Source organism: Erithacus rubecula, assembly GCF_903797595.1.
Source record: "Erithacus rubecula genome assembly, chromosome: 23".
Classification (NCBI taxonomy): domain Eukaryota; kingdom Metazoa; phylum Chordata; class Aves; order Passeriformes; family Muscicapidae; genus Erithacus; species Erithacus rubecula.
This window is the reverse complement of record NC_136675.1, coordinates 625057-640839: the sequence shown is the minus strand read 5'-3', so window position 1 is coordinate 640839 and position 15783 is coordinate 625057. Positions and strand designations below refer to the sequence as shown.

Here is a 15783-nt window from a genome sequence, read left to right as displayed (position 1 = left end):
AGATCTGTAAGAAAGGACAGTGTTGGTGTAATGCAAAATAGGGCTTAATATTGGCTCACTTTAGAGTCCTGCTTTTTCAGTCCTGCATCCTGGACTGAAAAATATTTCTCACTAAAAATCTAGCACTACATTAGTATCTTTGGTATCCACCCCCAAAAGGATAACTACAGATATGAAAAAATTATGCCACTCTAATATTAAATAAAAGCATACTGTTATTTAATAAAAGCATCCCTAACATCTCACCCTAACCATAACACCTAATGTAGCTCTAACCCGCCCAAACTGTAAGTCCTAGCCCTGCTCCTGACCAAACCACAGCCCTAACCCTAATCACTAACCCCTAACTGTAACCTCTAACCCCAAATGTAAACCAAACCATTTCCTTTACTCTGCCCTTGGTTACAGTGTTGGGGCCCTTGACTGGGCTGGTGTTGTTCAGGTGATGGTACACCTCTGTGCAACCCAGGTGTTGCCTGGGCAGAGTATTGCAGCAGGTGTTATCCAGGTGGATCCACACCTGTGTGGAACTCAGGTGTTGTCCAGGTGTACCACCACTGTAGGAGTGTGTGAACTGGGTGCTGTCCAGGTGTAGTGCATCTGACAGCAGATGTTATCCAGGTATATCTGTGTCACACCTATGTGTGATCCAGGTGTGTGTGTCACACCCATGTGCAACCCAGATGACACCCTTCACTGGCAATTTCCCTCCTCAGTTGATTCCATCACCTTTTTGGGAGCAGGTGGGGATGGGCACACATTTCACACATGACACCTGTGCTGCTGCCCACATGCATCTGCGTACACACACCTGACACAGGTGTTGCTCAGCGGATGTTTATTGCTGTTTCCATCAAAATGCAGCCTCCACGGTGCCACATCTTGGGGGTGGGGTGAGAGCTGCTAGGCAATCCCCCTACCCCAAATGTCCCAGGTGTCACTTGCTCAGGACCTGCAGATATACACCTGCTCCTCTGTGGTCCTGGGGGGGTTGGGGGATACTGATGGGGTCTTTTGAGAGGCCACAGGACTCCAGGGGGCCTCAGGGGTCTTTGACAGGGTGCCAGTGGCCTCAGGGGGTCCCTCAGTGGCCTTGAAGTGGTCAACACGGAAAGCCCAGCGCCCTGGGACCCCTATGTTGCTGCGGTGGCTGAGGCTCTGCACTGCAGGCGTGCGTGACCCTGGTATATTGTAGTAGTGGACATTGTCCCCACTGTGGAACCCAGCCTGCAGGGGGAAAAATGGGGAAACAGGGTGGGGACACGAAGGGAGGGGAACAAGGGGACAGGAGAAGGTGAGGGGTAAATTCTGCCCAAATTCCCATTGAATTTTACCCAAAATGAGCTTCATTTCACTCCAAATCCACTTAATTCCACCTAAAATCCCCCTGATTTCAGAATAAATCTCCTTAATTTCACCACAAATCTCCATAATTCTACCCCAAAATGCTTTACCCTATTCAAGTCCATAATCCCTCCTAGCCCAGTGCCCCCCATCCCTCAGACTGTCCTCATCAGCACAGGGATGTCCCCATGGCCAGTGTGCCCTGTCCCGCTCTGTGTCTCTACCTGTGCAGGGATGCCCCCCAGGCCAGTGTGAGGATCCCCCTGGTTGGCGATGCCAGTTGTCCACTGCAAGTCCCCGTAGTTGAGCAGGACAAAGCAGGTGACACCATCAGAAGCTAGCACAGCCTGGAAGGTGTTCACCTGCAGGGGGACATTGTCACCACATCACCGTGACAGGTCTCATCCCTGTGTCCCCAAACCTCTGGTGCCACCATGGTTAGGGATATCATGGTTGAAAGTCAAGATATTTGAGCCCCCCCACCACCTAGTGCCATATCCTACCTTCTTTGAGGCAGCCCCAAAATAGGCCACACGGTCCCAGGTGGCCACAAATGCCCAGATGGGCTGTGGGGCCGGGTCCCCAGGTGGCACAGCAGGTGCCAGGTCCTGGGCCAGGCGTGCCAGCAGCTGGGGGTCCCGGCTCTGCCGGTAGAAGACATCCCCTCCCAGACGGGTGTCCACATCAGCCCAGTAGGGTGCCACAAAGGGGTGGTGGTCTGGCAGTGGGAAGGGCTGGGGGGTGAATTCCGGGACCATCGTCCCAAAGGACACTACGCCATTGTTGTTCACCTGCAGGCAAAGGTCACCAATGGGACACACTGGGTGGCATCAACCACAGTGCCCCTCCACGGTGGCCCCAGGTACAGTGTCTCCACTCATGTGACCAACTACAATGACCCCTGTCATGGTGGCCCCAACTGTGATGACCCCCAACTTCCAGTCAGCCACCACAGTCATCTCCAGTCAGTATGCGACTGGCAGCCCCAGCATCATCCCAGAATCTACCAGTATGGGCTTGGAACCCTAAAACCACCTGAGGGTCTCACAGGTGCCCCCAATGTCTTCAGGGACCTCCATGGGTATCCCTGATATCCCCAGGGGTCCTCACTCACCGATGTAGTCAAGGAGGAGGAGGAGGAAGAGGAAGAGGTAACACCAACTCTGGTGGCTGCATCCAACTTGTCAACCTCCCCTTGGTGTCACCCTCCACCTGTGCCACCCACCAAATGCCACCTCCCCCATGTCCCCCTGGTCAGGGGACCCACATAAAGTGAGCGATGGGCATGCCCAAAGAACGAGAAGTTTTCCTGCAGGAAGATCTCAGGGCTCGTCCCGTCGTCCTCGTGCTGGGTGGCCTCATCCCCCACTCCAGGTCCGAAGGGGTACAGGACCCCACCTGGGGACACACACCTGTCACACACCTGGGACACACACCCAGTGGCACACAGGACCCCACCCAAGGGACACACCCAGTGGCATCTGGGACCTCCCAGGATGGAATTGGGACCTTACAACATGGGCCTGGGTCTTCCTATATGAGTCAGGGACTCCCAGTGTCATCCCAGAAACTCCCAGTATGGGCATAGGGCCTCCTGGTAGGGGACTGAAATGTCCTAGTATGGAGTTCTCAGTATGGGCCTGAGACCTCTTGGTGTGGGACTGGAATCTCCCACTGTGGGCCTAGGACCCTCAGTATCACTCCAGGACATCCCAGTATGGGGCTGGGACCTCCCCAGTATAAGCCTGGGATCCCAAACTCACCCAGAGGTCTCACAGGAGTCCCCAATGTCCTCAGGGGTCCCCACACCTCTGTGTGGCTGAGGAGGAGGAGGAGGAGGATGGGGCTGACCTTCATGTGTCCAGGCCTGTGAGAGTGGGAGGGAACCCCCATCAACCTTTTCCCCATGTCCCTTGTCACCTCTCCATCTTCCCCATGTCCCCAGTGTCCCCATATCCCTCAATGTCCCTCCAAGTCTCTCCCACAGAAATTCCCCCAAGAATCATACAAGAATATCCTATATGAACCTGTGTATCCTCAGTAAAATTGATTCCTGATCACAAATCAGAATGGTCCCCACCCCTCCATCATCGATGTCCCACATGTTCCCCAGAGACCTCCCATGTCCCCTTGTCCTCCCTATGTCCCCCCATGTCCGTCATGTTCCCCTCTGTGTTCCCATGTCCCCCCATGTGCCCCACATGCCCTCACTGGTCCCCCACATCCCCCTGTGTCCACCATGTCCCACATGTGCCCCCATGTCCCATATGTCCCCGTGTCCCCCACGCCCACCAGTGTCCCCACTCACTGCATTCCCATGGTACCAGTCTGTCCCAGTGCTGTGACTGGAGCCACTTTATCCCCAGGGAGGGTGGCGGGGGGGGGGGGGGGGGTGACATGGGACACCCCCAGGTGGCACCTCCCAGGGCCTCAGGCAGTTCCGTCTCTGCCCAGACTGCAACTGGGGGGGACTGGAATGGACTGGGATGGACCGGGGAGGAACCCCGGGGGGGGGGGGGGGCTGGGATCTACTGAGGGACACTGGGGGGGGCACTGAATGTGACTAGGATACATTGGGAGGCACTGGGGGTTACTGGAACATACTGGGAAACACTGGGAATGTTGGAGGGGCACTGGGAGGGACACTGGGACTGGGATGCATTCAGAGGCACTGGGGGATGTTGGGACATACTGGGGGGACACTGCAAGGCTTAAACGGGCACTGGGGGTACACTGGGTGACACTAGGATGCAGTAGGAGGGACTGGAGCGACTGGGACAAACTGGGAGGGATTTGGGAACACCATGGGGAATAGTGGGGGAGGACTGGAATGCCCTGGGAGTGACTGGGGACAATGGGGGTACACTGGGGCCAGCCGAGCACGGCTGGAAGAGACTGGGGGGTAGCGGGCTGTTGTACTGGGACAGAATGGGGACATGGGGGGCACACTGGGGGTGGATACTGGGGGAACTGGCCATACTGGGGGCGGTTCCCCCTCAGGTATGCCGCAGCACACACCTCCCCGGTGGACTCGGATGTCCGGGAACCCCCTCGCCTCCCCCTCCCCGGCTCCAGACATCCGGGTGCCCCCCCGCCCTTCCCCCCGTGGGACTCGGGCGTTGGGAAATATTGACCGACGGGGGGGACACGGAACCGCCCGCGGCAGGACGGGCTGGGAACAGCCCTCCCGCCCCAGCTGCCCCCAGCGCATTCCCACGCTTCGCTTTGCTCTCAACTCCCGGCATTTTATCCCAGATGACCCGCAAACGACGTTTTTCCGCAGGTTTTATTTTGGGGGCGAAAGCACAGTTTCGGGGCTTATAAAAAATCCGGGTTTTCCGGATCTGAGGCTGTTTGAGGATGTCGTCAGCGACGGGGCGCGGCCACCCAGGTGAAATGTCAATTTTCCACATCACTGGAGGGGAAGAAAGGCAAAATCATGGGGAACTTCGTGGCAGTTTCCTCCAATTCGGGGTCTTTCCCCCCTTTCCTGGACTTGTTATGCCCATTCTTGTGCTCCTTCCCCTCTGCTGCTGGTCTCTTTCCTCACTTTGAGAGGCTCTTTTCCCCTTTTTTTTTTCACTTTTCCCCCGTTTTGGGCCCAAAGGAGGGGAATCCTTTGCTTGTGCTTGTCTCCCACTGCCTTCCCCCTCTTTGTGGGAGGTTCTTTCCCCTCTTTCTGATGTCTCTTTTTTGGCCTATTTCCCCCTATTTTTTGTGCTCTTGCTCCCTTTTTGATATTCCTTTCCCCCACTGTTGGGTCTTTCACCCATTTTTGGTGTCTTTTCCCATCTCTTTGAGCTTTTATTCTCATTTTGGGAGGTTCTTTCTACCTTTTCTTCCCCCTCTTTTCTCCTTTTTTGATCTCTTTCCACTTGTTTCAGTTATTTTCTCTTTTTGGTTCCTTTCTTCATTTATAGGTCTCTTTTTACATCTTTTGGGGTTATTTTACCTCCCCCTGTGCTCTTGCTCCTTTTTTTTTGTCTCTTTTCCTGCATTTTGGGGTCCTTTCCCCAGTTTTCACTCTTTCCCTTCTTTTTGGTCTCCTTTCCCATCTTTTTGGGGCTCTTTTCTCCCTTTTGGAGAACTCTTTTTCCCTCATTGGTCTCTTTTCCATCTTCCGGAGCTTCTTTCCTCTTTTGGGGGGGTTCTTTTCCTCTTTTTCAGGTTATTTCCCCCCCCCCCATTTTTGGCACTGCTTCCCCTAGTGACACACTCAAGACACCCCAATGACCCCAGCCCCATCCCCAGTGTTCCCTGGTGCCACCCACTGGGGTGAAGTCTGGCACCCGCCAGGCCTCGGCCAGTGCCCGCGTGTTGCTCGTGTCCGTCCCGTCGGGCCCCCGCAGGTCGTTGCCGCTGGCCCTGTTATAGTCGCTGCAGAGACCGCAGAGCATCGCCCGTGCCTCCCTGGGCACCTCCACCATCACCCCTGTGGCACCCAGCTCCACCAGGAACCCCGGGGTTCAGCTGACCCGCAGTGCCGTGCGCGTCTCCATGACGGTCAGCAATCCCGGGAGCTCCACGGGCAGCGGGGTGGGGACCCCATTGAGCTGGAGAATGCCAAGTTAGGAGAAAAATGGGCATTTGCAGCCAAGCAGGGGGAAAGGGTAGCTGCAGAAAAGAGAGAGTTGTTGAAAAAATGATGAGATGTGTCAAGGCATAGTAGGAGCAGGATGAGGGACAACCCATGTAGTTGCTCCTCTGACATGAAACTGAGGCAAAAAAAAGCAGTTTTGGTCAAAATTATGGGGTGCATCAATCTATGGATGTCTCTTAGTGACCATCACTCACATAGGTGGTGGTAGCAAACTGGGGAGGAAAAAGGAGCCATTTGGGACAAAATTAAGCGAAGAACATCCTGTGGTGCTGATGGGTTTGGACAACCCCTGTGGACTCTAACCTGGTGACATTACAGAAAAAATACTGATTTTTTTTTTTTTTTTTGATTATTAAAATGAAGCTCAGGAGGATGTTTAGGGTGACAACACACAGCGGTGACAACATTTTGGGGTGCCAGCCAGGGTGGTGATAACTTACCCAACCTTCCTGTCCCTTTGCACGGTGATGAAGCCGTGGGGGGTGAAGCGGTGAAGTGCTATCACTGCCGGCTGCTCCCTGATGTCCCCCAACAGCTGGAACCACGTGGGGTCCCGGGGGTCACACACACTGGCCACCACAAAAGTGCCAGTGGCTAGGGCGGCCCCAGTGATGCTGTCAAAGGTGACGAAGTGGGTGGCAAAAGACAGGGAGCAGCACCCCGGGTGCTCGATGCAGGCACGGGTGCCGTTACAGAGGCCACAGGTGTGGCCAAAGGGACAAGTGAAGAGGTGGCACTGGAGGCCCCCAGGCCCCCGGCAGGTGCAGGACTGGGAGCAGTCAGGCATCAGCATGGTCTCAGCAATCTGTTTTCCGTGGATAAAATGTGGAAAGTGGGAAAAGTGGCCTAAAATGGCTCAAAAAATAGGGATGATGATGCTGTGAGGTGGTGTGGAGGGGAAAGGGGCCCATGTCTCCCATATCCCCTATGTGCCTTCGTATCTCCAATGGGCGCCCATAAGGACCAGCAGCATGTCCCCAGTGTGTGCCCATGTCCCCATACGTCCCCATGGGGGCACACTGGGGGGACTGGGACTTGCTGGAAGAAACTGGGAACACTGGTGGAGACACGGAGACACTGGGATGTGCTGGAAGACACCGGGAAGGATACTAAGTCCCCCCACTAAAGGGAATGGGATGCATTGGGAGGCACTGTGGGGAGAACAGAGACAAACTGGGAGGGATTTGGAACAGTGTGGGGGAAAGTGGGGGAGGACTTGACCCTGGGAGGGACCGTAGACAATACAGGGAATACCAGAGAAGACTGGAGGAGACTGGAGAAATGCTGGATAAAGACAGATCCACTGGGGAATGTGTTTGGGGGAAGTGAGACACACTGGGGAGGAATGGAAACATGGGGGATGCTGGGGTGTACTAGACATCATGAAATTACTCTGAACCACCCCCATCATCTCCTTCATCCCTACCTTGACCTTTTGGGGATGTTCCTGACTGAGGCTGAGGGTCATGTTGTACACCTCCATGCTGACCACCTTGGTGAAGAAGACCAGGCGGTTGCTGCGGTGATTGTTGTTTACAGTGACACAAAGGGGGTGAGGGTGTGGTCAGTGGAGCAGAGCCCAGCCAAGAGGTAGACACAGGTACCCATGAAGTCGAAACGGTGCTCATTGAAGGTGGTATAGTGGGGGTCACCAGTGGCCACACAGATGGAGCGGCTGCTGCTACACACTGCTGCATGCCCTTCACCACTGCGCAAACCTCACCCGGCTTACACCTGGAGTCTTCGCACACCACCATTCCCAGCTCCATGTCACACCTGCAGCGGGAGCGACAGGTGTCATCGCCCCAAAACTCCTCACCAGGGCAGTAGTAGCAGCCGTCATGAGTGCAGCCACAGCATGGCACTGGCACGCACTGCCCGCCACTGAGCATGTGACCGGCGTTACAGGCACAGGTCTCCACACAGGGCTGGTCACAAGTGGCTGGACTGTCCAGGTTGGAGCAGGTGGCTGGACAGGCATTGCTACAGGGCTCATAATGGCTGTTTTCAGGGCAAGGTAAGGCTGCAGAGGGAGGAAATTGGGGTGAGGGAGAGATTAGGGGAGTGGACAGCATTCAATAGAGTGGGTGGGCATTGGGAAAGGGTCTCAAGCATGGAGAAGGGTCTGGAAACAAGAAGCGTTTGGATTGCAAGGAGGAAGGTCTGAGAAATGTGGGAAGAGACTGAGACAAGTGGGATGAGGTCTGAGCCATCTGGGAAGGGTCTGAGCCATGTGGGATGGGGTCTGAAATGCACAGGATGAGGTCTGGGACATGAGGATAAAACAAACGTGTCATGGTGGGGGTCTGGGAGATGTCTCAAAAATGCAGGATGGCGTCTGGGAGACAAGGATAAAGGTCTGACTCAAGTGGGAAAGATCTAGCTCATGTGGGATGGATTCTTGGAAAGATGGGGTGAGTTCTGAGACACAAGAAGCAGCTGAAGCACCAGGAGAAAGTTCTGGAGAACTTCCAAGAATCATCTGAGGGATATGAGGGATCAGCCCAGGGTCGGTCCCACTCCATGCCCCTTCTTCCCCACTCTGGCTCCTTCCCTTCCCAAAGAAAACCCCAGCCCTTACAGCATCCTGATGGCGTCCTTCAGTCATGGACCATGGCTCCATGCTTCTGACACGTCACCGCGTACATCTCCAGCACCTGGCAGAGGATCGACCTCACCCCACTGCTCAGGCACAGGTTGGAAAGGCAGCTGCGATAGAAGTCATGAGGCTTCACTATGTCGTGACATGCTCTGAAGGGCCCCTGGAAGGATTTTTTGAAAATCCCACAGTACTGGTTCCTGCCATAAAGCTCCTTCTTCTCCTCATCACACACTGGACATGCTCCATCACAATAATCCCAACAAATTGGGTTGTCAATATTAGAGTCAGCACTTTTCCAGCTTTTGGCCCATGTGATGATGGCAGTGATGTTGTCACCAGCCTCGGGGATATCATCAAGAGGTTTGAGGTTGAAATTCCCACAGAGACCGCGGACATTGCGGAAGTAGCTGCTGGGGAGGTCGATCAGGAGGTGCCAGTTCCAGTTGTAGGAGACCCGGAGACCAAAATCTGTCTCCAGAGCAACACGGAACCCATTGGGACGGACCTGCACCTTCCCGTCTGCCAGGAGCACCGGGAGCAGCGTCACCCCCCGTTCACCTGCCAATGGACCAACACTCCCAGTAATCTCAATGCTTCATTCTCAACATACACCAATGTTTTATTCCAAATGTATCCTAATATTCTATTCCCCACATATCCCAATTCTTAATAACCCAGCTTATTCCAACACTAAATCCATCATTTCCCAACATTTTTCATCCTACATATCCCAACACTTTATTCCTGCTGTATTCTATTACTGACATACCCCAACATTCTATTCCCATTATGACCCAGGATTTCATTCCAAAAATATTCAAACATCCCACAGTATTTTATTCGTGCTGCATCTTAACATTTCATTCCTGAAATATGCTATTATTTTATTCTCTAGACACACTGGTGAAAAGCCCAGATTCTTATATTTCCACCCAACTTATGCGGACTTTTCCATCTTCATTCTAGCGGAAGGAGATGCAGTGTACATAGACGTCAACAATGACCAAGGAGACACAGGACTGGATGCTACCACGAATGTCATTCTTGGCCTCAACCCTGAAGGGCACCAGCCCAGGGTCATTCCCATGAGATTTGGCCATGATGTAGGTGCAGGTTTCTTGGAAGTCAAAGCCAAGGCAATCGAAGGTGCAGAAGTGGGGGTCACCCCATGCCCAGCACGTGGCGACCAGGGCTGGGACGCAGTGGGATTGGGCACCGCAGGGCCAGCAACGCTCCTTGGGGTGGCAGTGCAGGGACTTGCACTGGGGTCTGGGAGGGAAGGGAGAGCAGGATGAGCCATGAGCTTGGTGAAATAGGAGATAAACACTGGGGGAAGCCATGGATTGGGGAAAAGGATGGGAAAAATGTGGGGGGAAGCCACATGAGAGAGAAAACTACGAGATGGGGAAGTCCATGAAATAGGAAAAATCATGGGATGGAAGAAACAATGGGAGCAACCATAGGAGAAATCATGGGATGGAAAACCATGGGAAAGAACATGGGAAAAATGAGAAACACCATGGGAAAGACCATGGAAGAAGCCGTGGGATGGGAGAAACCATGGAAGGAACCATGGGAAAAATCATAGGACGCAGTAAAAAACATGCGAGAAACGGGAGAAACCATGGGAAGAATTGCCCCATCCCTGACCCTTAGTAACAGAGAGATTCTGTTCCCTCCACCTTGCCTTCCCTTTTTTTGCTAATCAACCCCTTAATCATCATCAGATCTAGTTAGTATCTAAAACACCCTTTTCTCTCATTTCTCCTCACTTATATTGATGCATCCCAAGACCCCTTCCTGGATTTCGCAGGATTCATCCTCAGAGCAAGCATGCTCATGGCAGGTAAGGCCCTGACCAGGGACACAAGTGCAACAGAGCTGGCAGTGATCCCAGAAAAGCAAATCATGGGGCTGCGGGGAGGGAGAAGAGAGAAAGGGAAATCCATAAAAATAGGAGATATAAGGAAAAATACAGGAAAAAAGACATAAGTGCAGAAGAATAAGGAAAACAGTGAACAAATTGTGAGGCAAAGGGATGCACATGCATGCCTTCCCTAGAAGTAGGGATAAAGATGGAAATGCAGGAAAAAAAGACATAAATATATAAAAACGGGGGAATGCTGGGAAAAAGCATAAATATAGGAAAAATGGGGAAAATGCAGAAAAAGAAATGCAAATGCATAACACGGGGAGAAATACAGGCAAGAAAAAAGATGTAACTGCCTAAAAATAGGGGGATAGAAAAGGGAAAAATTCTTGGAAATCGAGATAGAAAAATAGGGGAAAATGAAAGAAATAAAGATGTAAATTCATAAAAATAGGGAAATGGGGGGAAATTAATTTTTAAAATGTAAATACATTAAGCCAGGAAAAAAAAACCCAACCAAATAGGGAAACAGAGGTAAATGCAGAAAAATATGAGACAAAGGAAAACAAATGCAGGAAAAATCTAAGTAAGGACATAAAAGTAAAAGAAAGAAAAAGGAAGAGAAGAAAAAAGGAAGCAAATGTATAACAATAGGGAAAAATGAAGGGAAAAAAGGCATACATTTTCCTAAACCAGGAAAAAAGGCCAGTGAAACTACCTTATAGTATTCCCCATCTGTAAAGCATGTGCAGTGTTCCTGGGGAACGCATCTGTGTCCATCAAAGACAGAGCCCTGGTGGCACTGGCAGCCCTCAATGCATGTCTGGGGACAGGTAGTGGCATTTCCATCACAGGTGTTGGCGCAGGTGTTGGTGCAAAGGGAGTAGGTGCTGTTGGCTGGGCAGGTGAGGGCTGGAATTTTCATGGAATCATGGATTGAGTTGAATTGGAAGGGACCTTAAAGCTCATCCCATTACCATCATCCCAAGCCCTGCGTGTCTCCACTGTCACCCATACCCAAACAGGGAAAAACCCCACCTGTGCCCTGCCTAACTCCAGTATCATCTGGAGATCTTTCCAACCCCAAACAGGGGACATTTGCCCTTGTGCCCTCCCAAACTCATGGCAGAAGGATGGTGTCCTCCAAGCCCCCATGGTGACTCCAGCATCTTGGCATGCAGTGACATAGCTCTGGATACTCTGGCACAGGACATACATGTTCCCTCCTATCATACAGAGGTCATGGATGCAGGACTGGGAATATGGGATGGGGTTGATGATGTGATGGCAGGAGCCAAAGGGACCTTCGGGGGACATGAAGAGGCCACAGTAATTGGGTTTTTGGAGGACTGCCACTTTCTCCTCTGTGCAGGTGCGACACTCATCCTTGGGACAGGTATCACTGCAAGGTGTAGCTGCTGTTTTCCACACAGATCCAAAGGCTGTTGAATCTGGAGCTAGTTGGCCACTGGAGAGCTGGAAATCATCATTACGTTGGCTGTTGTAGATGCCACACAGGCCACACAGGTGTCCCATGTAGGTGTGGGGGACCGTGACCATCACGTGTTGGACAAGGTCATAGTGGACAATGAGGCCGAAGTCAGTGCGGAGCAGGACACCTGTCCCATGTGGGTAGACTTGGACCTGTCCCTTGCTCAGGAGAGTGGGGACATAGTGGGAGATGGAATCCACCTGGGATAGAGAAGGAAGAGTCCTCCAGTGAGGAAGTGGGACCAAAACTTTGGGGAAAACACCTTCCAAACAATATTCTGACAGATTTGTGGATCCCCCTTGGAAGGAAAAGTTCTGATGAGAATGGATTAATCTTGGAAATGCAGTGAGGGCTCCCCTCATCAAGGAAACACAGTTTTGGGGTTGACTGAGGTAGAATGAAAAATATAGAGAAAACAGTTTCTGATAAAAGTTTTCATGCATTTATGGATCTTGGTTAGAAAGAAAAGTTGGGAGGAGTATGGACTGGGCTTGGAGATGGGCTGAGGTGTCTCTTCCATCAAGGAAACCCAATCTGGGGGATCCCATGAGATTTGTAACATCAAGTGACACCTTACCATGACATCTGCCCCTTTTCCTTATGTCTAGGTCAAGGCGACCCCATAGACTTCCACAGACAATGCTTGGATCCTGGAGACCTTCCCCTTCTGCTGTGCCTCCTTCTGGATTGTGACAATAAATGATGTCACGTTGTCACCTTTGCAGGTCTTAGTGAGGACATAGGAGCAAATACCAGTCATGTTAAGGGCCATCCCATCAAAGGTGACATAGGTGCCAAAGAAGTGCTGGACACATCCGTGGGACACTGGAAGACACCATCGATGACCTTCCCTGGGCCACCATCAGGACAGGAAATATGTCCCCCTTTCACCTCCAGGACTGCAGACACTGTGTGGGATACTATCACGATCATCTTCAGGGCTAGGCTGAATTTGCATGCCTCTTGGATGTTCACTGCTACTGCTGCAAGAGCTCTGAGGCACCATGGCCACTCCTTGGCTGTTGTGTCCAGCTGTTTGGAGAGGTAGTCCTGACACATGCAGCCCTCGTGGCATTGCCTTGGGCATATGGCAGAGTCAGCACCACAGGTGTGCTGGCAGGTGCAGGAGCAGAGCTCATAGGAGCTGTTGGAAGGACAGGGAATATCAGATGGAGAATGTGGTGAAAAGATAAGGGATCATTTCCTAAACTCACCATGACTTTTCCAGGGTGTTCCCTGCTGATGCTAATGGTTTTGTTGTAGACTTTGACTGTCTTGAATTGTCTGGGGTCATTTTTGTGAGGAGGGGGTCTTAAAAAGAAGTGAGGCGAGTCTTCCTCACCCTGAACTCTCAACCTTTTCTATTGATGACAATACAAATTACTTCTGGGACAACTCAAATTTCCTCCCTTTGTGACTTGGAATAAGTTTCTGGTTGCAATTGTTTGTGTTTCTTTGGATCTATTTATTAGTTTCTTCTTTTTCCATTGCAAGCAAAGCTGAACAAACATACAAATGACAGGCAATTAATTACTTAAACCTGAGATAACTATCTCAAGCCTATCTTCTAACTAACTTCTAACTTTTAATTATTTTCAGCAAGGCATATCTATCCATCTGCTTTTAATTAACTCTAGTAAATAACTAACTTTTATCTAGAATCCTAATTTCTTTAAAATTAGTGTTTCATTCCCCATTTCTTTGAAATTAGTAAGATCTTTTACTCACTATGGAGATTTTTCTTGTTCTATCCAAGATGCACAGTGGCGATCTCTCAAGACCAAGCCATACACCTTTGATAGTGATGCTAAGTCTGCCACTTGTCATAGTATCCTCCAATTCCAAACAAGTACTACAACAGACAGAATCAAACTTACGCTAACTAAAATAAGCAGCACAGTGATTGGGTGAATTAAGGCATTAAGCAAATAGGTTGCAGTTCATGACCATCTAAATAGCACATCCCACCAATGATGAGACAGATGTTCTTCAAATTGTTTAAAAGCCCCTTTTATGGTTTCCATGCTGTGGTGTATAGTGATCAAAGTCTTTTTCCCTGCATCTTGAATATCTTTTAAGATTTTTCTTAATTCGTGATGTTTCAACAGCTGAGCAATTAGGGTTAAATTCATTCCTATAGGCACAGTAACTAGTTTATGTTCTGATGTGATATTACAGGTGCCCAATATGAAAAGTCACATCCTGTGATTTCAGCAAAATTACAAACACATAAGTTGAATTGGGTTTCATTCACGATTTGATTGTCTATCATTGTGGTGGCACATGTTGTCCTATCTTGTCCTTCACACAAGTGAAGTTGTTTGCCTGCATTTCAAAGTGGCAAATACTTTGGTCCGTGTCCAGGTAAGTATCTTTGTCATGTTCCAAAGTTCCCTCACATATATACCCCTAATGTTTGGTCATAGAACAGGGCTCTAGGTTAATGGTCTGCCATTTTCCTTTAATTTCTCATGCCCACATTCTATATTCAGAAGGATACAATACAGTCCCTTCATGATTTAGCCCCAAGGCAACTATTGGATGTATCCAGTTGACAGATGCATTGTGTATAGTTAAAACAAAAGCTGTCACTATATTTGTCACAGGATCATTTTGAAAATTGATCAAGACCCACTAAGATTGAAATTCTCTTTCTATTTCAGAGGCATCATCCCAAACAATTTTGTGAATTTCTGCAGGAAATGTTCCTTCTTCACTTTCCCTGATAACTGCGGCAGCTACTGACTGAATCCACACTTGTGCTTGAGTACATACAAGAACCAGAGAAATGTTCACACTAGCTGTGCACAATGTTTTAATTACTTCATGGTCTCTCTCTTCTGTATTTTCTCATTCTGGTAATACTTTGGTCAGTTTCCAATGATTGTTTCCTGATCCTAACAAAGAAGATTGCAAAGGCTGCTGCAATTTAACTAAATCACTTCCTATTGTAGTCAATATGTTCATCAATATTTCTGAATCTATTGTATTTAAGACTCCTAGTCCTGTTCCTAATAACCCAGTGAAATCTCTCATTTTCCTAAAACTAGAGGGCATATGGTTTTGAAGCCAAGTAGACCAATCCATAAAAGGAGTTTTGAGAAATAGGGCATATTCTGGCCAAATGACAGAAGTATTTATCTGGTCTATTTCTACTCACTTCAGAGACCACTCCGGTTTAGTTAACAGTCTCTGAATTCCTGTTTTCTTGATAGCATATGGACCAATTTCAGTAATTGTGGGAATTACACATTGTTCCTTTTCTTCTAGAATAATTTGAGTCTGAATTGTTAGAGCCCTTTTGACACCAGTGGGGTTGTTTTGGCCTTGATTTTGTGAAACTCAGTGCAGTACTGAGTGATGTTCAAGTCTAGATCAAACTATTTTACTGCATACCCTTCAATTCTAAGTCTGAATTCAGGACACGTGGTCAAGCATTTGTCACAGCATCCAGGACTAACTTGGATGAGTTCCATGGGTGGATGGCGAGCCTCATGGAACCCATCTTGTACGAATGCATATTCACATCCCCAAACATTTCTCCCTTCCCACATACTTGTATTCGTGACCCTTAACATTCTGCTCAAAACCCTATGAGAGTAGGGATCATAAGCTTTTCCTTGGTAAATCCTTGGTAAATCCCAGTTACATTGTACTGGTGTGGTGTTGCTTTGACTTTTATTATAGTCATGGCAATGACCACAAGGGTCACAACTGTTCACATTATGTCCATGATAACTACAAATCCATTACTTCCTGGTGAATTTCTGCTTCAGGTCTCCGCTGCTAGGTGTGACCTTCTAAATTTCTTCAGGAGCCTTCTTCATTTGGGAGTGATGGATCCAAGCCTTCTGTTCTTTGATCTTGACTGTTGT

At 49.9% G+C, this 15783-nt stretch overlaps 1 protein-coding gene and 1 long non-coding RNA gene across 2 annotated transcripts; both read right to left on the bottom strand.

Moving 5' to 3' along the window:
- Positions 1-823: 823 nt before the first annotated feature.
- On the bottom strand, positions 824-3227 carry LOC306811735 (sushi, nidogen and EGF-like domain-containing protein 1). Its single transcript, XM_079325712.1, has 5 exons — positions 3108-3227; positions 2612-2742; positions 1848-2135; positions 1569-1706; positions 824-1227 (listed from the first exon to the last, which is right to left on the bottom strand). The coding sequence occupies exons 1-5, from the start codon at positions 3199-3201 to the stop codon at positions 946-948; spliced, it is 933 nt and encodes a 310-aa protein (XP_079181838.1). The 5' UTR covers positions 3202-3227; the 3' UTR covers positions 824-945.
- A 1387-nt stretch (positions 3228-4614) lies between these two features.
- Positions 4615-5892, bottom strand: LOC306811719. Its single transcript, XR_013776719.1, has 2 exons — positions 5616-5892; positions 4615-4759 (listed from the first exon to the last, which is right to left on the bottom strand). It is a non-coding gene; the product is annotated as an uncharacterized lncRNA (long non-coding RNA).
- Positions 5893-15783: the final 9891 nt, after the last annotated feature.